General features: G+C 39.8%; 1 protein-coding gene across 2 annotated transcripts in view; it reads left to right on the top strand.

Annotated features, from left to right (window-relative positions):
• rxraa (retinoid X receptor, alpha a) overlaps positions 1-26,317 on the top strand; it is a 152,870-nt gene that overhangs the window by 104,372 nt on the left and 22,181 nt on the right. For both annotated transcript variants that reach the window (XM_088319934.1, XM_088319932.1), the window contains exons 3-5: positions 1,277-1,506; positions 16,326-16,476; positions 20,535-20,714. In XM_088319934.1, coding sequence (XP_088176060.1) covers positions 1,277-1,506; positions 16,326-16,476; positions 20,535-20,714 — 561 coding nt within the window. The remainder of the gene's footprint in view (positions 1-1,276; positions 1,507-16,325; positions 16,477-20,534; positions 20,715-26,317) is intronic.

Raw genomic sequence — 26,317 nt, 5'->3', positions numbered from 1 at the left:
GTCAGGTTAATTGCACTAATACGATCCTAAAACTGTATGTAACATCCTACATGCCCACATTTCTTGTGTTAATATTGTGTAAATTATAACTTTTATCTTCTTTGTTCCTTTATATTGTGTAAATTATAACCTTATCTTCTTTGTTCCTTTATCTTCTTTGTTTTCTTTTATCCTCACTGTTAAATGTGAAACTGGAGTGCCACGCCCAATTTCGTTGTCACAATATCTCATTTCATTAGCTGCACCAATTATCCTCAGTAGGGTCGGGGGGTGGTGGAGCCCATCCCAGCAATCATCGGGAAGTGGGCAGGGGACACCCTGAACTGGTTGCCAGCCAATCGCAGGGCACACAGGGACAGACAACTCGCTCGCTCATTCACACCTAGGGACAATTTAGACCGGCCATTCCCCCTGAAATACATGTCTTTGGAATGTGGGAGGAAACCGGAGTGCCTGGAAAAAAACCACGCAAGCACGGGGAGAACATATAAACTCCGCACAGGAAGTCCGGTAGCTGGATTTGAACCCACACAGGAGGCTCCCAAGACCTTAGAACTGTGCCGCACACGCGCTAACCACTGCACTGCCGTGATGCCCGTTGTCACAATATGTTCAACCCATTTTGTAACAATGACAATAAAGGTCTATTCTTTTCTATTCTAATTGGCCGGTCCAAATTGTCCCTTGGTGTGAATGAGTGAGTGAGTTACCTGTCTGTCCTGGGATTTACTGGCAACCAGTTCACGGTGTCCCCTGCCCTCTGCCTGCACTTAGATGGGATAGGCTCCAGCACCCCCGCGACCCTACTGAGGATAAGCGGTGCAGATAATGGATGGATGGATCTCACGATACAGATGTGTGAAACAGTTCTGCCCTGTTGTGGGAATGGTTACAGCTAAATTGTAACACAAGCATCTTTTTATTTCTGACAAATGGAATCAATTTATCTCAACATGGCAGAAACACAGTGATAAAGGGACCTCACGATCCTAATTTTCAAAACAATGTTGATTGATTTTGCAGGCGTTTAACACGTTTATTGAGAACTGTTATGTTTTTTTTATAAACATGTGTAATGAATCAAACCTCCTGTCCCAAAAGGGTAATGTTGCTGGGAAAAAAATAATCTGGGTCGTGTTTACAAGAAATAGGGTGACCAGATGAAGAAAATGCAGACAAACGGCTAAAAGCATTTTTTATTTTTTATTTTTTGACCAGATGAAGAAAATGCAGACAAACGGCTAAAAGCATTTTTTATTTTTTATTTTTTTATCAGACTCGTCGGGCATAATGATGTCGCACCAGTCCCAACGAGGAATGCACCCGTCCCTGTTGAGCCCGACGGGTATGGGGCCTCCATCGGGCCCCCTGCACTCGCCCATGGGTTCTCTGGGCTCGCCCGTTAATGGGTTGCCCTCGCCCTTCTCCGTCATCAGCTCGCCTGGGGGACACCCCCACTCTGGAGGGTCGCCCGCCATGGGGTACGGGCACAGCGGCAGCCCGCAGGTACGTAAAACCAGGGTTCGGACGGGTACTTGAAATCCAGGAAAATGCTCGAATTTTCATGTTGTATTTTCGAGGATGGGAAAGGGATTTTAAATGCTTGAAATTGTTGCCATATTTCTCAACAAGTCTGCTTAAAATGCATACACTGCTCTCTGGTGGCTTTGCTTTGACGGTGCATTTTTTCCTTTGTGATTAACAGCAGCTGGCATTAGTTTATATTGCATTGTTCTATGAAACATCATTTCCCACAATGGGCCGCTTGCAATGTGTATTAGTACAAGGATTACATAATAATTATAAACATTTATTATAGGTTATGCAATAAATGAAGGTACCAGTGGTAAATTGTAATGGGATTGACTTTCTGCAACTAAAAATACAAGCTTCCTATTACTGTCATTTTTACCGAACACTATATGGGGAGAGAGTTGTCTCAAAAATATTTACACATGTATTGTTCAGATCCTCAAATATATTAGCCATTTACTTCAGATCTAAAAATAATATGTAATTATAAATGTACACACAAGATTAACATTTGCTTTTGTAAATTAAAGATGTATTTGTGGCTCTGCAAACTACATGATTCACACTGGATTTTTTTTTTAATTGGCTTTGGAATTCCTGAAAAAGGGTTTAGGTTTGCCAATGAAGAAGGTTTACGAACCCTGTAAAACACAAAATGTCCACTTTTTTATTGTTATTGTTTTGATTTTGCAGCTCCAAAGGACAGAGTAGAGGTAATATCTTAGGCCTGGGCTTAAAATGTTAGTCATTAAGTTGGCTACGCTTCTCTTTTGCCGTCCCTCCCCTCCTTCCTGGAAGATCTACACAGCATGCACTTACTTGTACTCAAGTAATACATATTTAGATTGCTTTTCTACTTCACTACTTCATACTTTTCTGAAGTAACAGTACTTTTACTAGAGTAACACATTTTGGCGCTGCAGTTTGCCGCCGAAAGTTATATTAATCAGACAACTATCATAAAGAACGCTTACTAAACTATCAGTTGAACTCCAAATCACGAAATCCAAAGACATTTGTATCCTCTGCGTCACAGTAGAAGATGCGCTGCTTCCTCTTTCCACCTCTACGTCCTTTACGTCAAGTACATATATGCAGGTCAAGAAATTTGCATTTATTTGACATGAGGGCGGCACGGCGGATGGGTGGTTAGCGTGCAGCCCCACGGTGCAGAGGGTTCAGGGTTCGAGTCCCGCTACTGCAGCCTACCCGAGTGGAGTTTGCATGTTCTCCCCCATGCCTGCGTGGGTGTCCTTCGAGCACTCCGGTTTTGGCCGGTTTAAATTGTCCCTAGGAGTGAAAGAGCGAGTGAGTTGTCTGTCTCTGTGTGCCTTGCGACTGGCTGGCAACCGGTTCAGGGTGTCCCCTGCCAACTGCCTGAAGACAGCTGAGATGGGCTCTAGCACCCCCGCGACCCTACTGAGGATAAGCGGTGCAGTTAATGGTTGGACGGATGGATGACATAACATGAGACTCACTTAGAGGGAGCTGACATGATAGTCAGCCATCTTGCCTTTATGTGTACCCCCAAAAGCCAAAAACCTTGTAAAGTGAAAAAGAAAAAAAATTGGTGCATTGTTCCGTATGAGTCTTTGTAGTTTATAAACTTTTTTTGTCATCAAGTTGTTGTTGTTATTCAGATAGTTTCATGATACTCATTTCATTCAAATCTTCTTTGTGCTTTGTAGCACTCGTTTTCAGTTTTCGACACAAAACCGCAAATTCCCTTGGTCAAATATCACACAATTTTCCTTTAACTTTCATTTTTAGGTAGTATTTTACTGAGTTCTCGATATTTTAATTAGTTCTCTTTTTTTTGCCCTTCTCAAAATTCAATGTGTATGTTTTTTTGGACTCATTTTCTCTCACAGTCCTGTAATTAGATAGATAGATAGATAGATAGATAGATACTTTATTCATCCCCGAAGGGAAATTCACTTTTCCAGCAGCATCCCTAAGCTGAGAACAATCGAAAATAACTGAGAACAATCGAAAATAACACGGGAGCTGCTGGAGTGGCTGCCATTCGTGACGGCGCCGGAGAAACGATTCAATTTGAATCATGTACAAACAAACAAACAATTGAATCATGTACAAGAAACGATTCAATCTGAATCATGTACAAACAAACAAACAATTGAATCATGCACAACAAACAAACAAAATATTTATGTTTCAATAAGTGGAGTGTTAATAAAATGGGGGGAAAATAATTTCTGATACTGATATAACCAGGTAAAACTAATTTTAAGTTACCTGACCTGTCCAAATGAATGTTGTGCCATCTCACCTTTCCCACTCTCTCTGCTCGCTCCTGAAACTTTATCAAATAGTCCAAAATTTTACCTCATCTTCTCCGCTCACCTTGTCGTCCTCTTCTCCTTCCACTTCGCACTACAGAGACTTTTTAGCTGAGCCGTCTCTTATGACACCATCCCCTGATCTAGACCAAACTAATGCAAGCAAAAATGCAATGGCAAAGCAAAGCCATGTCAATGCTAATACAATTGACGAGTGTCTTAATTGTGGCAAAATGTGTTACTTTTTTTTAGACCATATTCTCTAGACTATAAGGCGCACAAGTGTTCCGCTGGTTCGAGAGCGTTCTCTATCCGGGCACCGGTGTTGTGGAATGCTCTTCCCCCTGAGATCCGATCTGCAACCTCAGTGGAAATGTTTAAATCTAAGCTTAAAACTCACTTCTACTCTACAGCATATGAATGACCTAAACTTCTCATGTGTAATAACCTGTGAAGCCCTTTGAGACTCTTTGTGATTAAGGGCTATACAAATAAAAATGACTTGACTTGACATGCAAAACGAACACTAGTTTTTTTCATGTTCTTTGAAATATATATATTTCAAATTATCTGACGTGTTTTAGATGAGTCAGCGGACCAGCGTTTGACCTGAAGCATGTGAATGCCTGCATGGACCAGCTGGCAGAGATGGGAAGCTGCGTCGTGGCCGTCATAGACTTTCTGGACTAGTTTACAGGCTGGGGGTGTCGCTGCTGTCATGCACTTTCCGGACAAATTTTCAACATGTTACCTAGTGTTTACAATGTTTGTGTACTGTAATGCTAAATGTAATTCACCCTGGTCATCTTGAAAGGGGGATACCACTTGTGAGGTCCCTTCTCAAGGTTTCTCTTTTTCCTCATGCTGAGGGTTTGAGTTGTTCCTTGCCCGCATGTTGGTTTAAGATCAGGTAATTGTGTCATTGTAATCCTGTGCAGTCCTTTGAGACATTTTTGTGATTAAGGGCTATATAAATAAATTTGACTTGACTTGACTTACGCAACTAGCTCTTAAAGTAGTTTTAGTTCCATGTTTTTTATTGTCAGGTGAAACATTTTTTTGCAAATCGTTCTTTTTGAAGGTCAGCCTCATAGTCTGAAAAATATGGTGTATTAAAAAGCATTCTTATGAGCACAAAGCAGGTTTCTCTCATAGTGGGGGGTAAAAAGGCTTAATTCCTCGCATAAATTGCATCGACAACGACGCCGACTTAATTCTTTAAACTCCTATATTTTAGGGCCCCCCTGCCTTTGCTGCACTTTGACCCCTCCCCTGCGCTAATCAAGCAACCATTCAAGCGTCATCTTAGCATGGCGCTAGTTTGTGAGATTGGCACTCGTTTGTTAGCGTCCGACTTTCAGTTTCCTCCATGTGTTTCGCAGCCCTTTCCCTGTTCTGTCACTTTTCTTCGTCAACTCCTTTCTTTGGGATCCAAACACACACAAAAAAAAGAAAAGCGTGCACGCACACAATTAAGACATCAAAGTGTGCGCAAGCTAGCTAGCTGGCTTGCTGTCCCAATTTCTGCCGCCAGCCATATCTCTAAAGTTTCTTTTCAAATGCTCGTAATTTGAAAAGTATTCGCAACTGCCAGCCTTATCGCTCGCTCCCTCCACGGCGGAGAAGGGATGGAATGCCACCTACACAATCAAACACTTTGAAATATATTTAAATTATTTATACGGGATTCAAGCGTCACTCATTTTGAAAGAATTTATTTTCCTGAGTTTGATAACAGCGAGAGTGCTCGACTCTTCGTCGAGTGCAGATACCACTGCCGAGTACCTATACCAAAACATTGCAATAATTAAAATTTTAATTGTGTTTATTGCCATTGATTAGTTCACATCGTATTCCAGTATGAATATGTCCAAAATTATCTCAAACAAATGTTAATAAATAAATAAAATGTCTTAAATTACATCAGAAAAATAGTAGAATAAAATTAATGCATTGAGAACCACCAATATTCTGTAAACAAATGAATAAAGAAAATAAAATATGAATACAATTTGCTTCATGTGTAGGCAAGATATGTTGGGGATGGACATGAAAATCAATGAAAAGAATGTCAGGGAAGCTGGCAAAGCTAGCAGTTGCTTTATGACACATGCATGATTGATTTATGACCGTAATTGTGACATTTATGCGAATAGAGTCTTAAACATCCATAGAAAAGTGTAAGGAAAGGCAGCTGCTTTTTAGAAATTATTAAGGACCCATTCGTGATTGATTTATGACCTTGCCTGGGATATTTATTCAAAAAAACAGTCACAAAATTCATTGCAAGCAGTGTAAAGAAACCTGGCAAAGGTGGCTATTTTTAGATTTTTGCTTAAGGACCCATTTATGATTGATTTATTACCCTAACCGTCATAATTATGCAGGCGGACAATCAGAAAAATAATTGCAAGGACTCTAAAGAAACCTGCCAAAGGCAGCTACTTTTTAGAATTATTTTGTGACATTATATGTCTGATTTATGACCCTCCCTGACATTATTAATGACAATTGTTAAAATTAGAATAGGTTTTATAGTCATTGATAACAATAGAGTGAACAATATTTACAATATTAGGAAAAGTAGTTCTCCAGGAGAAATATGTCAGAAAAGACAGAAAAGAAAAAAAAAAGGAAAGGGATAGGCAATTTTTACAAGGTAGTGCTTGTAAGTACATCAAAAGTGACAATTGTTCTCTAAAATAAAAAATAAAAAAAACAAATGCAAGCATTTTTCCCCACTAAGTTGTTGTTATTCAAATAGTTTCATGATGCTCACTTCATTTAAATCCACATGGCTAAATCTTGCGCATCAGCCTGCTAAGAATTAGCGCTTCTCTGACGCCAACACTAGCCAAATACAAATCTCCTCTTTGAAAAGCCACATTATTTTCTGCCAATGATGATTTTTTTTGCATTTATTAGCGTTAGCATCTGCCACAATGTCTAATCTTTGACGATTTGAGCTTTTAATCCGCCCATGTTTGCATATCTGACGAGATCCCGTCAACTAGCCATACAGCGCTAGCAGTGCTAATGACTGATCTTGACCAATGAGGGATTGAGATGAAACGAAAAAGCATGTTCTTTTGCTTGTGGTTTTAAACAAAGATGTCTTTTCTATCCTGCGGTGGCAAATGCTTCATTTGGACGGCTTTTAAAAGCAAGAGGCGGGTGATGAAAGCGGCGGAAAGGATGACTAAAGTCCAATTAAAGACTCGCCTTCGCTCGTCGTCTTAAACACGTGTCCAGGAAAAACGCCGTCCTTCACCAGAAAGACTATTTGTCTCCAAATAGCCGGCCAAATGTGCTGCAGATTTTTGCATTTCCACTCCTGCAGGTCGTTTTGCACCTGGTTCAACCAGGGTTGTCCTGAAAGGACACATAATACGTTCTTGTGAGTCCAAAACGTCCAGTTTTCAGTCTTATATAGTCTTCAAGATTAACCTTATATTTCTACAGACAAAGCAACTGGAGTTAACATATTGGTTTGACGTGCCATTGACAATGAGAGATGTTTTGAGTTTTAATCTAAAGCTCCTGGACTATTGATGTATACAGTAGAATCTTTTCCAGTCTTTTTCACAACGAGAGACATCCAAGTTTGAGTTTTATCTGAGTGCTATTGAAGAAAAAAGAGGAAAAAAATGTACTGTACCTTCGGATGAATTGTCTATAGACTTTTAAGGTTGATTTGAATTCCAGTTGCATAGACAACCAAATACATCAAATATGTATTCTAATTTAAGTGCAAATAATGACTACAGGCATCACATGTTGAATTTTATTGAAGTGCTATTGACCAAATAGATTAAAAAAAACGTACTGTACCTTTTGTGGAGTTTTCTACAGACTTACACAGTTGATTTGAATAACAGTACCTTTGACAATAATAGACGTCAAATGTTGAAATTCTTTAAGTGCCATTGGCAACTATAGACGGCAAAATTTACCTTCAGTGGAACTTTTTATAGACTCATATGGTTTATTTGAATATCAGAGCCATTAACATCAATATATGTCAGTCTGATTTTGATGTCTACACATCAAAATGTGTTTTTACTTTAGTGCAATTTACTATAATAGCTGAAGAATATTAATAACTAAAAATGTCAAAAGTTTATTTGACTGTCAGTGCCATTTACGACTAAAGACGTCTTTTAACTTTTAACTTCAATGTCATGGGCAATAGATATATAAATCTGATATTAGTTTTAGTGCCATTGAAAACTATACACGGCAAAGCGTTACTTTCATGTCAGTGTTAATGATAATTATAGACGCCTTAAATTTACTTTACCTCCAGAGTCATCAACTATAGTCAAGTCAAGTCATTTTTATTATAGCCCTTAATCACAAAGAGTCTCAAAGGGCTGTAGAGACCACAGATTATTGCAAACCACAGACTGTTATTACACCATCCCCTGATCTGGAACCAACATGAGGGCAAGAAAAACTCAAAAACCTCAACATGAGGAAAATGAAGAAACCTTGAGAAGGGACCGCAAATGAGGTTGTCCCCCTTCTAGGATGACCAGGCTGCAATGGATGTTGCAATAACAAATAATACACAGATATTGTCAACATAAAATACAAGTTATAGACATATAAGTAATTTAATTTCAGTGCCATTGACAACTATAGGTATTCAAAGGTTGATTTTATTTTTGGTGTCATTGACAACAAACATCAAGTCGGGTTTTTTTTAGGTTTAGGTTCTTTAGGTAAGTGCTATTGACGAAAGAAATTCCCCTTCAGTGGAATTCACCATAGACTCATCAGGTTAATCTGAATTTGAGTGACATTGATGACTATAAATTACCAGTATTGATTTAAACTGGGACAGTGAATAATTGAAACATTTTGAGTCCCCTGTTTCACATTTTGCACATGTCCTACCTACCCTGGTCAATATTTCTCAACACATCCTCCATAACCTTATAAATAAAATGTCTTTTTTGAACTTCCCAGCACAGATGAGACCTTTTTTTTAGGGTGTAAATGTTTTACAAGAACTGTGGCAAATGACTTACAAATGAGGTCTGATGTCACGCACGGTGTTTGAATATTTCTCTTGGCAGCTGGAACTCAACAGAGAGTGGCCAATGACAGAGGGGAATGGTTGTCGCCATTGATGGCGGGGGCTTCCTGTGTGGGCGTCGCAGAAGTCCGTTGCGTGTCTTTGATGGGTCTTGCATGACATCACAGTGGCGGGACACACAAAGGAGCTCTGTGGCCGATCCCCGGAGAACGTTTAAAGCTCTCAAACGTCAATCAAGACCCCAAATATTTTCGTGTGGAGGGGCACAAAAACACGAGGGTTTTCAAGTTGTTTCCAGGTGGCAATTAGAATTTAAACAAAGCGACGCGGCCAGAAAAAGAGCGCAACTTTTTGGGACTCGTATTTAGAGCACGCTTGCATATTTTATAGAAATGCGATCTTTTTTCTGTTTATCCTCTCTGCTCCCGTTTTTTGGGGTGTTTACTGCGGCTGTTTGCCGTTAATACGAAGCTTAAAACATGTCCAAGTTGGAAGACTTCCATCAAGAAATTTGTAGGAGGTGTCGCTTTTGTTTACATCGATGTCTTCAAAAGATTTGGGAAAGAAGACAAAGAACACATTCCTGACACCCATCAAGCTTCTGAGATATGATTCCAATGGATTTGGGCTCTTTTTGTTTTGTTTAAATTACAACCTTAGAAAGAGCATTCAAATCCAGTTTGGGTGGTTTTATTGGCCTCGCCTACCTTTTGTAGGAAAAGAAAAAAATCTTTCAAAATAGACGCTAAGCATATGTATATGTCTTCTACTCTTAAAACTCCTGTCATCTTATTCTATTGTAAAAAGCGTTTTTTTGTCTGATTTCAACAACCAGGCCCATCTTCTTCCATTCCCAAAACTAGCCTCACCTTTTTATCTAGTCCTTAAACTTTTATCGTCGTCTAATACTCTGAAATTTGAAATATAAAGTGTTATTCTTTTCTTAAAACCCTTTCCGTTTCTTACTATTTTAACATCTAGGCCATTCTTCTTCTACTCTGAAAACCATCGTCTTGTACTATTCTGAACAATTTCAAAATGCAGACCCACTTGTGCTTTAAAAAACAGTTTAACCATTTTTCCAATTCCAAAAATCTGCGCCGTTTTCTAATCCTAAAACTAGCCTTGTCTTTTTCTAGTCATAAAACTTGCATTGTCTTCTAATATACTGAAAATCAGTCCAAAAACTACTGTTGTATTAATCTATTCTGAAAACTTTAGTCCATTCCTGCCATTTCCAAAGATCTGCCCATCATCTTCTACTCTAAAAACTAGCCTCATCTTCTATTTTTAAATATACCACTGTTTTATTCTATTCTCAAAACATTTGCGGTTATTCCTATTCGAAAACTCCTTTTCTACTCCAAAAACTAACCTCCTATTGTTCCAGTCCGAAATTCTGTGTCATTTTCTATTCTGAAAACTGCCTTCATCTCTGTCAATTCTAAAAACATTTTCTATTCTCTGCTGTATTTTCTTCTTTCTCTGCTCCAAACACTTCCTTAGTCTATTTTGAAAACCTTTTTGTCGTTCTCTGCTTTTTGAAAGTCTAGACCCATCTTCTTCTACTCTGAAATCGTGTTGTTTTCTTGTATTTTGAATACTAGTTTTGGGTTCTTTAAATTGAAACGTACAGTTGTATCTTTCTATTAAAATAGAAGCCTTTGTCATTTTATCACTCAGTATTTTTAAAACCAGGCCCATCTTCTATTCTAAAACCTTCTACTCCAAAAACGTGTGGTTTATTTTTCTCTTCTGCAAACTAGCCGCAACTTCTACTTTAAAAACTACTATTGACTTTTTATATTCTGAAAATGTTTGTTATTTTTCTTCTTTTCCGAAAACTCGGCCCACCTTCTGTTCTGAAAAAGAATCCCCGTCTACTTCAACTCCATATCTTGCGTCATGTTCTGCAATACTGCATGCTAGCCTCGTCTTTGGAGGCCAAAAGGTGATTCGGGGTTTAACGTGAGGTGACATGGTGAACTTATATCCATCGACACCTCCACCAAAGTGTCGAGTCTTGTCAGCAGGAGCTTTGAGATCTTCTCCTCTTACTTTGTTTTCATTTGAACCGCATTCCTCATCATAGAAGTTCTTTAAGACGTCCATAAAATAAACTGCCTCTATTCTCATTTTGAATAAATTTACAGTTAATATTAGAATTTAGATATCGAATATAAGTCCTTTCTCTGAGTGGAGCAAGATATGGTAAGAAAAATCTGAGGTGGAATGTTGACTTGTTGCGTCATTTGGGACATATTCCATTGAATAACATTTCCCTCCCTTGGAAAAATATTTCCTTCTCTTGCTTCTCACCTTTTATCTACCTCAAAGGGAAATCGTTATTTTTTACTTGGACCTTCCAAAATTAAAAAGCAAAATCTCTAAAAACTGATTATATTTGTTGCCCTCTGTTCTGTCCACTCTGTGACCTAAAGACCTTACTTGAATTCAGTCCTGAACCTCATATCCCTCACGGAGTTAGGTCCTGATTCCTGCAGTTTTTGTGTCCTTCAAATCTTGAATCTACTTGGATTTTGTAACAGTAAATCACAAACTACAAGAACTGGTTTCCTTGTTGCTGTTTTGCTGTCAACTTTGTTGCCTGAACCGAATCTAAATCCGATCTCGCGATCCATACTGAGTGAAGTAATACTGCCTTTTCGAATCTTTACTCTACTTGAACTTTGTCATGGTATACCCCAAGTTCTCCAAGAACTGGTTGCAGTGTTACCATTGGATTGTCCACTCTTTGGCTTGAACCTCACCCAGTCCTAAATCTCAAATCCCATACGGAGGGGTCCAAAACATTGGTTTCCTTTGAATCCTTAAACTTTATGATAGTAAACCATAAGCTCCAAGAAATTGTTGCCATTTTGCCGTTAAGTTGTCTACTCTGTGGTTGGAATCTGACCTGGATCTGGTCCCGAAGCAGTATCTGGAGGTCATTGTGAATTAGAACAATTTTACCAAGCAGGAAGTTTTCCCGGACCCGAAGCAAAACTTTCCTCTTTCCACAAGAACGTCTGTGTACGCTAACTTTTCTTAGCGTTGAAAAAAGGTGCCCTTGAACTGAAAAGCAAACGTAGTTCCACAAGAGAGTCGGGTCGGTATTGAAGAGCGCTCGGCTCGGATTTGATGTTTGCGTTTGAAGTGTCTTTCTGAGCAAAGTCTGCGCTCGTTGCTCGCAACGCAGCTAAGCCTCTCTTAAGCGGAGGCCTCAACTGTCTTTTCCACTCTCGGGACCACGCTTTTCATTTATTTTCTTTTTTTTTTTCAAACACGTGTTTTCTATTGCATACTAATTGTTGATCGGTCCGACCTGGTCCAGATCAAAGTCTGATACCGGACCCTTGGTTTGGTCAAACCTTGGCTGACCATGTTCGGGTCAAAATCTAAAGTCAGGTATCAGATGATGTATGGCTACCATTGAATTTAGCATGTCTTAGTTCAATTGAAGGCACAGGCGTGAAATGCTTCTTCAATTTAATGTAGTTTGACTGAAAAAAATAGTAGTAGATACTAAAAAAGTTGCACCAACTGGACAAATGTTCTTTAGCAATCTTGGCAATAATTTCTTAATAATAACAGTCAATAATTTGTACAATTATGATTAACCCTTTGTATAGTAAATTTAATCGTTTCAATTTTTTTGACAGTCTCGGTTTACATGGTGTGCAATGCAATCAGGAATCTTCTGTTTAATCTGCCTGTGTTTCCTCCAGGGCTTTATAAGCCTGGTATTCTGCCCCCTAATGCTCGATCCCCCCAAAAAATAATGATAATAATGATCATAATTTGGTAAATGCTGCAATATTTTAGCCATTACACTGAAAAATATACATATTACTTTAAATATTTCATTGTTATATTTTAAGATATTTTATCTTGTATTGAAAAACAAATGGGGCGGCAGTGGCTCAGCCTCGTCTTGGGATCAGGGGATCCCAGTTCGAATCCCGGCTTGTCCGTGTTACATGTCGAAGTGTCCTTGGGTAAGACACTGAACCCCTAATACCCCCAATAAGAAGGTTAGCGCCTTACAGGGCTCTATTGGGAAATGTGAAGCACGCTGTAAAGCGCTTTGGGAAGTCTTGACTTGAAAAGCGCTATATAAATTAAAATAATAGCAGTGCACAAAAACATACCTGTGTACTTTGCACATACGAGCACAAGTGATTGAGCTCACACACAAACGCATACCCTAGCACTCGACACATACAAGTGCACACAAACGCATACTCGTTCACTCTGCACATATGAGCAGCACAAATGCGTACCTGCGCACACTGCACCTACGAGTCCAGACAAACTACTATGTAGTATGTGCATACAAGCACACACTTTTGAGCAAACACATTACTGCACTCTCCACATACAAGTGCATAAAAACATGTACCAGTGCACTTTGCACATAAAAGCACATATAAACACACACTGTACATAAGAGCGTCTGCGTTTGAGCGCACACAAACACTCGCGTATTTATTTGCGCACTCTGCACATAGGAGCGCAGACGGGTACGTATTTGCACACGCTGCATATACAACCCCACGTGTTTTACCGCAAACAAACACCTACCCGCTCACTCTGCACGGCTCGCGCATGCACTCTGTACATACAAGCACAGCTTGACACGTATTTCCGCACTCTGCCCATACAAGCCCGCGTGTTTTAGCGCACACGCCTACCTGTGCACGCTGCACATACAAGCTCCCACATGCACTTATTCACACACTCTGCACATACTAGCACACAAAAACTGCAACACAAACTCTGCACATACAAGTGCTCGCTTATTAGCACACAAAAAAACACCTAACCGGTCCTTCTGCACTTACGAGTGCAAGGAAAACTTGAACCCGCACACTCCCTTACTCACCTCGTCTGCTCTTTTGCCCCTAACGCTTTCTATCAAAGATTCCTCCCAGAAAAAGAAAAAAGCAACCATTCACAATCTATTTTCAGCCAGCTCAATCTCAAATTCTGAAGAGAAATGAAGTCTGGTGGGATTAAAGAAATGCCAGACTGGAAATAGAATACATGCACAACATACAGAACATGAAGCTAGTGTGTACACTCAGATGTCATTGTGCATATTGTATGGATGACTTTTGTAAGCGTAAAGTTTGAAAGACTTGTAACTAAGAAAGGTGAAGGACGTGGAATGTAGGACGTAAGACAAACTCTGCAGGGAATAATGTTTGAGGTTACGTAACGTGAAGCGCAGAAGATTTGGCAAATACATCACGTACGTTCCATGCCGACGGATATTCCGAGGAGTGAAGTTCCTACTTCTCGGCCCGTGCTTAATATAAAATGGAATATATTCTTGATTTTATGTAAAACAGCTGTCAAAGGGACAGTGTGTCAGGTTTGACCACAAGATATCGCTGTATGGTGTAGTATAACCGAAATCGAGTGCTACAAAACTCAAGGAGGATTAGAATGTAAAGAAGCGCAGTGACCAAACTGCAACATTTAGATTATTTTAGGTGAGGCTCATGTAATGTCAAAAAAATCCCTTTTTTTTTTTAAAGTTTTTTTTGTTTAAAATGTATTATATATATATATATATATATATATATATATATATATATATATATATATATATACGTATAGGGCAGCACGGCGGCGCAGTGGTTAGCGCGTATGCGGCACAGTTCTGAGGTCATGAGATCGAACCTTCCTGTGTGGAGTTTGCATGTTCTCCCTGTGCTTGCGTGGGTTTCCTCCAGGCACTCCGGTGTCCTCCTACATTCCAAAAACATGCATGTCAGGTTAATTGGCGGGTCCAAATTGTCCCTAGGTGTGAATGAGCGAGTGAGTTGTCTGTCTCTGTGTGCCCCGCTACTGGCTGGCAACCTGTTCAGGGTGTCCCCTGCCCCCTGCCCACTGCCCCAAGATAGCTGGGATGGGCTCCAGCAACCCCGCGACCCTACTGAGGATAAGCGGTGCAGATAATGGATGGATATACTGTATATAATATATATATATATATATATATATATATATATATTGTCATATGTATCTATATATTTTTCTATATATATTGTCATATGTATCTATATATATTATCATGTGTATCTATCTATATATATATATATATATATATATATATATATATATATATATTATCATATCCCGCGACCCTACTGAGGATAAGCGGTGCAGCTGATGAGATGAGATGAGATATTATCATATGTATCATAGCTGAAAGGGAAATATCGTAATAATGATCCAAAATAATCAACTAACACATTACTAACAAAAAACTGAAATCGAATAAACAACAAAAATTATTTTTGGGAGCTTGTTATCATCAATCAATATGCGTGCCTTATTTTCAGATAAAAATTTGACTGTTGGCAATAATCAGGTGTTGAAATATTAAATGGTGTTTATAAAGTTTACAAATGCAATACTTGGTGGTCAGATTATGCATCAGCGTATCCAAGTTTTTAGGCGAAAATAAAGCATTTCTGCCCACAATAAAACTTAGTTGTGCCGATGCACTCATTGTTAGCATGAAAATGAAAAAAAGAAAATGCTTGGAGTAAGCTTAGTATGCACAGCAGCTGGCGTCGTCAGGCGGCGCCGCAGCCATTGCGTGGACAGATTGCGTCTCCTGAAATTATTAATGAAGCTGTCCTATTTGGAAGGTCATCATCAAGTATTTGCGAACGAGCGTTGGGGGACATTTTCAACTTTTCAACCGTCTCAAAAAGCCAAATGTTGAAATTCACGAGGGCGGGATCCGAACTTTCTAGTCTGGGTCCAAGTCTAGCTCCCGGGATGTCACACATGTCTTTTAAAAAGGACATTTCAAAAGTTTCGGGTGCCCACCTAGAATTTTACTGACTGGCAGGGTCTTTTAGTTAGAGTTAGGGTTGGACGTAGTGCTAGAGCTCAGGTCAGGATTAGAGCTGTAGCTACAGTTAGGGTTGGAGCTAGAGTTAGCTTTATGGTTAGGCTTGGCGCTAGGGTTCAGGTTCATGTTGGGTTAGTGCTAGGAGCTAGGGTACAAGGTGTGGTTAGGGCTAAGGTCAGATTTTGGGTTAGGGTATGAGCTGGGGTTTGTGTCTGAGCTAGGTTAAGACTAGTGTTAGGGGCTGGTGCTAGGGATAGGGTCATAACTAGGAATTTGGGTTAGGGATGCAGCTTGGCTTATGGTTAAGAGCTAGGCTTAGGCTAGGGTTTGGAGTTGGAGCTTGGCTTAGGGTTGGAGTTAAGGTTAGGGTTGTAGCTAGTACTACCTCAAGTACTAGTTGATGTATCTTATATGTGTTGCTCAAATATTTGTAAATTAACTCACCTCAAATGCTTATATTGAACGGTGTCCAATCGTTAGCAAAACATATTTTCGCCATCAGCACGATCTATTTTTGTGTTCTCCGAGCAAGATTTGTGACCTGTTGTTTGCGTTTTTTATGTTTTTGTTTTTTCAGCTGAACTCACCGATGAACTCTGTGAGCAGCACGGAGGACATTAAGCCCCCGCTGGGCCTGAACGGCGTCATGAAAGTGCCCGCTCAACCCTCGGGCACCGCCCTATCGCTAACAAAGCACATCTGCGCTATCTGCGGAGACCGGTCCTCAGGTAGGTTGCCGTGGCGACAACATTACTAACACACGCCTCATTATTTACCGTATTTTCTGCACTATAAGCTGAACCAGGTTGTAAATAGTCTTTTGTCATTTATATTTTGTATATAGGCACACTGGACTAAAAATACATGAAATTAAAACTACAGTAAGTACTAAAGATTAACCATTGCTCATTTCATACGGAATAGATTAGTGCAATGATTGAGCAGTCGGAAAATATCACTGACGTAAATCGCAGAACATTGGATACAACAGGAATCAAACTCGGGTCGCGGCCATTAGCGTACCGGAATCGAACCACTAGGCCACTCGCGATACATTCGAGACATTCGAAAAGGCATTCAATTTTATCTCATTGTCGCATTATTTTTAGCCACGGTGCCCAAAATGAATGTGAGAAAATGGAGAAAGGAGAAGTCTCCTTAAATGTATGGTGTATCTCAAGATGAATCAGACTGTTTAATTCGAAAAAAAGCATCGCGAGGTCACGCGGCAGGTGATGACTCATTGTGATTGCTGCCAGGTGCTCTTAATGTCAAACTGAATAAATTCAATGAAGCGCGGGTAGACAGCAGGAGTAATTATGACTCCCTTTGGAAGCCAAATGTCTGGTCATCTAGTGTGTTACACGCAAGAATGGATGAATTAGATTCCCGCTGTTATCGATTAGGATCACAATCTTGGCAGAATCAGTGGAGAAATGTTTAGTACAGAGAAGTAACACATTGTACCATGATCAAGACGCTCGTTTGTGGACTATGTCCTGAGCTGTCAATCTCAATCAACTCGCGCAGTAATTAATATTATAAAATGTGCAATTTTATATACGCAAAACTCAATGTACTGTACTGACTAAAATTCAGAAGACCATACAATCACCACTGCCTGAACACTTGCTGTGCCATGCGACTGATCTCGAGCGCTCCCATCCCTTGCGGACATATCTAAGTGATAGGGAGTAGTATTGCAACAACTACATAAAAAGATCAAATATACATGCCGACACTAGTTACAAATTAAGGAGCGGTACAGCGGAACCTCAGTTCTCGACCGTAATCCGTTCCAGACCCCTGTTCGAAAACCGATTTGTTCGATCACCGAAATCATTTTTCCTATTAAAAATAATGTAAATCGTTTTAATCCGTTCCAACACCCTGAATGTTTACCTTGAATGTTTAACGTAAACATAAAGCTAACCCAGGATAATTGTACTTCCGCTAACATGAACGTGTAAAAATAAAAAAATCAGGTCGTTTACAAGTCATTTAGCACCCGGGTCTCCACAACAAGTAGTGAGCGGTTCATTGGAAAGGGGGCTCCGTTCCAACACCCTGAAAGTTGGGCTCCATTCCAACACCCTGAATGTTTACCTGAATGTTCAACGTAAACATAATGCTAACCCAGGCTAATCGTACGTTCATGTTATCGTAATCTTCCGTACGAAAGATTACGCTAACATGAACGTGTAAAAAATAAAAAAAGGATAAAGAAAAGAATTATGAATAGGATTTCTTACCTTTGTGGTGGTCAGCAGAAGGCGCAGGTGGAAGGTGGGGTATTCCCTAGCAAGATCAGACAATCCACCTCCTTCATGTTTTGCTATTATTTCTTTCTTAAATGCAATAGTTGTACGCACTACTTTTCTTATTTCACCTGTAGCAACTTTGCTGCTTGCACTGACTTTCTTCAGAGGCATAATTAGGGGCTAAAACACTTCGTACACCTATATTAAAAGCGAAAGCAAAACCAAGCACGTCCGCACGCGATAACAGTCGGTCACGAAAAGAGCGATCTACACCCGTACGCCGCTCAGCATCGCATCCTAGCGTACGCACTCAGGCATTACCGGCGTTCGAACTCCGATTTTTTGACCGAACAACGAAGCAAGAATATCTAGAAATTTTTGGTCGGACTCCGATTTGTTCGAACTGAGAGGCGTTCGAAAACCGAGGTTCCACTGTAATTATCAGACTGACAGTTATCTGACTGATCACTGCCTAATATGACGTCACAGTTTGATGGCTGTTTAATCCCGCGGCTTAAAATCGGGTGCGGCTTGTACAAAAACAAAGTTGCGTTCCTTCCATTAAATTTGCACACGCAGCTTTTAAACATGTGAGTTCTGTTGTCCGTAATTTACGGTAGTCATTCACAGCAATAGATCCATCATTTATTTTGTGGACTCCCTTGTGGAGACTCAACAGGAAAAAACACATTTTCTTATTTTATTATCTTTGATGGATCCCTTGTTGGATAATTGATGAAAAAGAACCCGTGTCCGACTTTACAAATAAAGTAGGCAACTCTGCCGCGGGGAGAAAAGTTTTGAGGAATGTAGGCTAAAGAGGAGCCACTCTTGAGAAAATAGCGCATGAAAAGAAGTTGGCGGCTCTTTGTTAACTTGAAATATTTTCGAGTGGGAGTCCACAACCTAAAAAGGATTTCAAAGTGGCGAAGTTGGCCGATTCGTTATTCCCAGCCAACCTTCTCTAGCTTCTTTGGAGAAATAACTACAGATGAGCCCCCGGGATACAGCGTGAATCGGTGGGGGTCGAAACATGGAATTACCATACAGTGGGGGAAAGAAACCTATGCTAATTAAATAATGCTACCTCAGATAATAACATTAAACCAACTAAATAGTATAAAGTAAGCACTACTTATGAGTAATATACGTGTGCAGGATGAAATAACAATACTCATGTCGTGAACAAATGACATCTTGTATAATTTTTTTGTGACATGACTTGAGCTGGTCCAGTGTAGTAACAGCTGGATGTAGAGTAGAGAGCATATACCGTATGGTTAAACGAAACTTGTTTCGAAAACATTACAAAACTTCCACTTGCGAGGATTGTCATCCATGCCCTTAGTTTTTTTCTTTAATCGACTATTTATTTTTTTATTACAGTCACAATCGTCAATTTATGACAGGAGACATAACGTGGACACCGGCTTGCAAAATATTTAATTTGAAATGCTTCAAAAAGGGGTCAAAGAAAACATCCTATTCCAGAACGTAAAGCAAAACTGTCTTAAGGCGGGGTCTGATATGACGTCGACCATTTAGGCGTCTTTGAGAAGTAACTGACACAGGCAAGCAAAAAATATGTTGTTTGCGTGGTATAGTGGGGGAAATGCTGTAAAGAGGGGCTGAAAAAAAATCATATTCCAGAACGTCAAGCGAAATTGTTGTAAGGCGGGGTCTGATACAATGTCAACGAATGAGAGACAGGCATTCTTGAGACATAACTCTGATACAGGCAAGCAAAAAATATGTTCTTTGTGTGGTATAGTGGGAGAAATGCTGTAAAGAGGGACTGAAAATAAATCCTATTTTGGACCGTCAAGCGAAAATGTTGTAAGGCAGGGTCTGATATGACGTCGACGAATGACAGACAGGCATCTTTGAGACATAACTCTGACACAGGCAAGCAAAAGCATATGTTGTTTGTGTGGTATAGTGAAGGAAATGCTGTAAAGAGGGGCTGAAAAAAAATCATATTCCAGAGCGTCAAGCGAAAATGTAAGGCGGGGTATGATATGATGTCAACGAATGACAGACATGCATCTTTTGAGACATAACTCTGACACAGGCAAGCAAAAAAATATGTTCTTTGTGTGGTATAGTGGGGGAAATGCTGTAAAGAGGGGCTGAAAAAAAACATATCCCGGACCGTCAAGCAAAAATGTTATAAGGTGGGGTCTGATATGACGTCGACCAATAACATACAGGCTTCTTAGAGACATAATTCAGGCAGGCAAAATAACATGTTCATTACCTGTTGCTTGGTCGGAAAAATGCCTTAAAGAGGGGCCATGTGAAAACATTGTAAGGTGGGGTCGCTGCACTGCATTGAAAAGCTGCAGATGTCATCCGAATCTTACTCTCAAGTGACGCTGATTTGATGCACCCTTTGTCTATCTGCTTTATCTGACCTTAGAGAATTCAGCTAAAAATGTCATTGATCTGAAGATTGGTAGCCAATCATAGTTTCCTTTGACTTCTTGTACTCTGAGAGTAACCCAATAGTATGTTCCCATCTTCAGGTAAACACTACGGCGTGTACAGCTGCGAGGGCTGCAAAGGTTTCTTCAAGCGGACAGTTCGCAAAGATCTGAGCTACACGTGCCGCGACAACAAAGATTGTGTCATCGACAAGCGCCAGCGCAACCGATGCCAGTACTGCCGATACCAGAAGTGCTTGGCCATGGGCATGAAGAGAGAAGGTACGGCACATACCGGCAAGGATTTGCCGCACCTACGCTCACTTCTGTCAATTGGAATTTGGTTAAATGGTGAAATTATGGTTCCATACTGAAAAATAATATATAAATAATTCATAATACAGGGTTGGAGCTAGGGTTAGTGTCCTAGTTAGGGTTGAAGCTAGTTTTATAGTTGAAACTAGGGCTTGGCTTATGGTTGGAAGTATGTTTAGAGCTAGGGCCCGGATCGGAGCTACGGTTGAGATTAGAGCTAGGGCTTTGGGTGTAACTAGTGTTAGAGTTTGTGTTGGAGCTAGGGTTAAAGCTATGGAAAGAGCTAGGCTAGGGTTAGGTTTGGTTTGGAAGTAGGGTTGGAGCTAGGGCTAGTTTATGGTTGGGGTTGGACCTAGGGTTAAAGCAATGGTTAGAGCTAGGCTAGGGTTAGGTTTTTAAGTAAGGTTGGAGCTTAGACTTGAGCTAGTGCTAGGCGGAGGGTTGGAAGTAGGGTTGGAGCTAAAGCTAGTCTAGCGTTAGGGTAGAGCTAGGATTAGAGTTGGATATAAGGTTCGGGCTAGGCATAGGTTTGGACGTAGAGTTGGAACTAGGGCTTTGTTTGGAGCTAGGGGTTGGGCGGGAAGTTGGGTTAGAGCTAGGGGTAGGATCTGAGCTAGGATTGAGGTTAGAGCCAGGGTTTGGGATGTAGCTAGTGTTAGAGTTTGTGTTGGAGCTAGGGTTAAAGCTATGGTAAGAGCTAGGCTAGGGTTAGGTTTGGAAGTAGGGTTAGAGCTGGGACTTGAGCTAGTGCTAGGCGTGGGGTCGGAAGTAGGGTTTGAGCTAGGGCTAGTTTATAGTTGGGGTTGGACCTCGGGTTAAAGTTAGAGCTAGGCTAGGGTTAGTGTTTTAAGTAGACTTGAGCTAGTTCTAGCCGTAGGGTTGGAAGTAGGGTTGGAGCTAAAGCTCGTTTGGTGTTATGGTCGAGCTAGGATTAGAGTTGGATATAAGGTTGGGGCTAGGCATAGGTTTGGAAGAAGAGTTGGAACTAGGGCTTTGTTTGGAGCGAGGGGTTGGGCGGGAAGTTGGGTTAGAGCTAGGGGTAGGATCTGAGCTAGGGTTGAGGTTAGAGCTAGGGTTTGGGATGTAGCTAGTGTTAGAGTTTGTGTTGGAGCTAGGAATAAAGCTATGGTAAGAACTAGGCTAGGGTTAAATTTGGATGTAAGGTTGGAGCTGGGACTTGAGCTAGTGCTAGGCGTGGGGTCGGAGCTAGGATTGGAGTTGGATATAAGGTTGGGGCTAGGCATAGGTTTGGAAGTAGAGTTGGAACTAGGGCTTTGTTTAGAGCTAGGGGTAGGGTTGGAACTAAAACGAAGGCTAGAGCTAGGGCTAGTATTATGTTTTCAGCCAACACCTGACATCCTTCGGTTCATGGATTTTGGTCTTAATCTGGTCTGGTCTTTTTTAGACATTACTAAATCAAAAAAAGACTAAACTAGTCTCAAATAATTAGTTCTTGTTGAGTTTATCTGGTCTGGACTCAGCCCTGAAAAGTCATCTTTTCACGATCTTTAAAAATGTGGTTGTTTTTCAACCGTTAGGCAACATTATCTCCCATCAATTTTTATTGTTTCTTGGAGAGTTGATAAAAGAAGGTTGTAGTAACCTCCTTGCGGTTCTACTATAAAATGTGATCGTAACGATGCCTTTGGGATAATAACAATGTTGTTAAGCCAAATAAGCTCGGCCTGGCTGGATACGGAAACTGTACGAAGTTGATGAGAAAAGACCGTCCTGAGGGAAGATGTTGGAGATAGGCGGCGTGGGAACCCCCATCCTTTGGCTTGTTACGTACATAGCTAGCTTTTACAAACTTGGAAATGCTTCGGAGCAAAGATCAAATTGCAGAAACACAATTGCACGATGTGTTTGTGGGAACCGGGAAATTTGGGAACTGAATTGCTGAAAGATGAAAACTGTAAACGTGGCGAGTTGGTGCGCTCGTAGACGCGGAGGTGTGACTTTTCGCACGGTGCCAGAGTGTGAAGTGTACGAGCACTACGAGCGCTCCGGGCACTGCCAATACCAGGCAACGCGCGTCATCTACGTCTTGACCTCTATTTAACCTTCGATATTCTCGCTTAGCGACCCTCTCGGGGTGGGTTTCACTAAAAGCAGGAAGAAGCTAGCCATACATGTATATCTTTAAATATATATTTATAAATATATTTTGTCATGTAATCAAATAAGGGGGCGGACCAATCGCCTGAGTTTTTCATCTTTTGATTGATTGATTGATTGGCTCGTCACTAATCAACCAATAGGTGAAAAGCTCAGCCAATTTGGACCCGCCCACCTTATTTGGATGACATTTTGTTGTGACAAATACAGAACAGAATACATGGCAGATAAATGATAAAATACAGAACAACACTATGTACTATGGGGCGGCTGTGTCTCAGGAGGTAGAGCGCTCGTCTTGGGATCAAGAGATCGCAAGTTCGAATCCCGGCTCCTCCGTTTTACATGTCGAAGTGTCCTTGGGTAAGACACTGAACCCCTAATACCCCCTAATAAGCAGGTTAGCTATTGGGAAATGTGAAGCACACTGTAAAGCGCTTTGGGAAGTCTTGACTTGAAAAGCGCTATATAAATTCAGATCAATACATTTCAAAATACCCAGCACGTAGATGATAAAATACACGGAAAAATGGATGACAAAATACATGAGGAAAATAACTACGTGAATAAATGACAAAATAAAGAACAAAAATAAATAAATTCTATTTACAGTGCTTTGTAAAAGTATTACAATTGTAGCTATGTATTTCTACATTTACTTCTACATATGGCAGGATAGCCCCGCCATACCGATCGTTTCCAAGGCGACACAAGAACATGAGGACTTTATTTTGAAGTTACTTTTTTTTCCCTTTTTTTTTCTCCTTAAAACTTCACACACACGAAGCTCTCCTGTCACAGGATTGGTCTGGCCAAGACACTGCGAGAAAAACCACAGAGATGAAAAACAATTCCAAGCTATCATTAAATTAATTGTGTCTATTTTAAACGTATTTATATCTATATTTTCCCGCACACCTGGAAAAGTGTATCAAACATCTGTTTTTGTAGAAGGAAAGACGATTTACTGTCTGGAGTTGGAGGTCAGCCCAAGGGCAAAATACTTTCCGTGAGTCACACGGAGGTGAAAGGGGCTTAAATCGGGTTAACTTGACTCTGTGTCCGTCAAACATAAAACCTTACTAAAACACCAACGGCAATACATTAAGACATACATTCACTTTAAAAGCAATTGGGTCAAAAATAACCCAATTCGGGTCAGGCGTGGACTGATTCATTACTTGTGTTCGTTAGACCCATCCTTCTAGCTTGTAATGGAAAGAGAAACCAAAATTATTTGTTGTTTTTTTTTTTAGTTAAGAAAGGTAAAAAATAACCCAATTCGACAGGCTTGGACCAATTCACTACTTGGGTTTGTTTGACCCATGCTTCTTGATTGTTATGATTTAAAAAAGACAGAAAAAAGCATAAAGAGGATAAAAGTACGTTTTTTTTGTTTGTTTTTTTAACATGATTTTGGGTTATTTTCCTTTAAAAATATATATATTTAAAATTAAAGAAACAGGTTCCTTTGTTAAATAAAAATAACTTAAAATGGGTCAGGCGTAGACCAATTTATTACTTGAGTTTATTCGAAGGAAAAAAAAGGATACTTTTTGTATGTTACACTCATTTGAATGTGTAAAACTCATAGTTCAATTTCTTAAATTAATTTACACATAATTGGGTTGTTTCGTCCCAAAAAATTCTAATATTGTACAAAAAAATATCAATATAAATATATAAATATAAAAAATATAAAAAATACAATTGGTTTAAAAATAGTCGAATTCATTACGTGAGTTTTTTCACCCTTCCCCAAGAATTGTTATGTACTAAAACACCCGAAATATGTTTTTTTTTTTGTTTGTTTATTTTTTGGGGATGTACAAAATGTTTTTTCTTTTAAAAATGTACTGGGTGCGGCTTATAATCAGGTGCGGCTTATAGTCCGAATATTAGTAGCACTTGCAGTAATTATTTTAGTTTGGGACAAAACTTCAGAGTCTTACCTTTCAAAAGAAACAATTTTTGGACAAATTTAACAGGAATGTTAAAAAGTTAAATAACTAAAAATCGGGTCAAAAATAACCCAATTCAAGTAAATTTGTTAAAATAAACTCACTTTAAATTTGTTTGATTTATTTGGGTCATACAGTACACCGTGAACCGCCCAAATTTTTGTTTTTACAAAAGAATAAAGCAAAATCGAGAATCGCAGCAATTTTTATGTCAAATAATATATTTTTCAAGAGTTTGAAAATTAAATAATTCTCATAAAATCAATTAACGAAGCCAAAATGAGAATTGAGTTGTAAAAACTACATCTACAAGTCATTGTGTCACAAAGATCTTAAAGTCTTGTTATCGTTTCATACAAAAAAAGCCAAACAATTGGATAAAACGAAAGCAAATCAAGGATCGGTCCATTTTTGACCTGGTATTGGATTTATTTAATCAAGTAAGTCATAGATTTGTGAATTCAAGATTGCAGATGTGGTCTACAGAGGACTGTGGGAAAAACCCACGAAAAGTGGAGTATCGTTCCCGCCAGGCGGCGTTTGCATAATTCAGACATTAAGGAATTATTGATGACGAACGTGTTTACTGGCGCCCCAGGCTTCAGCGATACTCGGCGATACTCGATACACTCAAGGCCGTTTGTGTCCGAGAAGCTGCAAAGACTTGTAAAACATGCTGCCGGCTTTTTTTTTTTCTCCCGAACATTTTCAAATATTCAATATCGTAGTTCTTTCACAATTTTTCTTTTCTCCCACTGTAGTCTTTAAACTCGGAGACGACACAGGTTTGGATACTAACCTTACAGAGAATTTTTGTATTTTTTTTCCCCACATTTCCATATTTTTGTCATGTTTTCCTCTTTGCCTTTTCATAAAGGCTTCAAAGAAATCCTGTATTTTTGATTTTTGTAATTTCTTACACTTTAATTTTTGCCATTTTATGTTAACATAAAATAGCTCTATTAACCCCATTTTTATCATTTTTTTTTATGTTATTGCCATTTGTGATTTTTTTTTCCCATGTATCTCCAATGTTTCAGTATTGAGTCAAAAAACTAAAACGATATCAAAAATGGAGATACAGTGTTACCCCGGTCCTCAACCGCCTCAATGCTCAACCAAATCGGTGTTCGAGCAGAAAATGTGCACAATAAATGTTTCGATGCTCGACACAGTATTCGGTGCCCAACCAAAAATAGCCGAATCGAATGAGATCTGATGCGTAACGAGTGGAGCCGAGATGCACTCGGCAGCGCGAGTTAGCCTAGCTTTAGCGCTACTTCTATCCGGACCGTCAATGAGTGAAGGAGTACGTCATTTTCGAAGGGATTTTTTTCCCTAGTTTGTGCTTTTGCGTTGCTTTTGAACATGTCGCACTTTAAAAAAGTAGTGCAAAAGAGGAACAAGCATCTGACAATGGAGAGGTTTCTTATTAAAAGAAAAGAGGAAGCCTAAGCTGTAACCTTCCCACACCCATTCCTGTATGCCATC

This window comes from Urocampus carinirostris, chromosome 16 (genome assembly GCF_059441175.1).
Source record: "Urocampus carinirostris isolate Australia breed hairy pipefish chromosome 16, RoL_Ucar_1.0, whole genome shotgun sequence".
In the NCBI taxonomy this organism is placed as follows: Eukaryota; Metazoa; Chordata; class Actinopteri; order Syngnathiformes; family Syngnathidae; genus Urocampus; species Urocampus carinirostris.
Note: the sequence above shows the minus strand (reverse complement) of the source record. Positions and strands in the feature narration are given on the sequence as shown.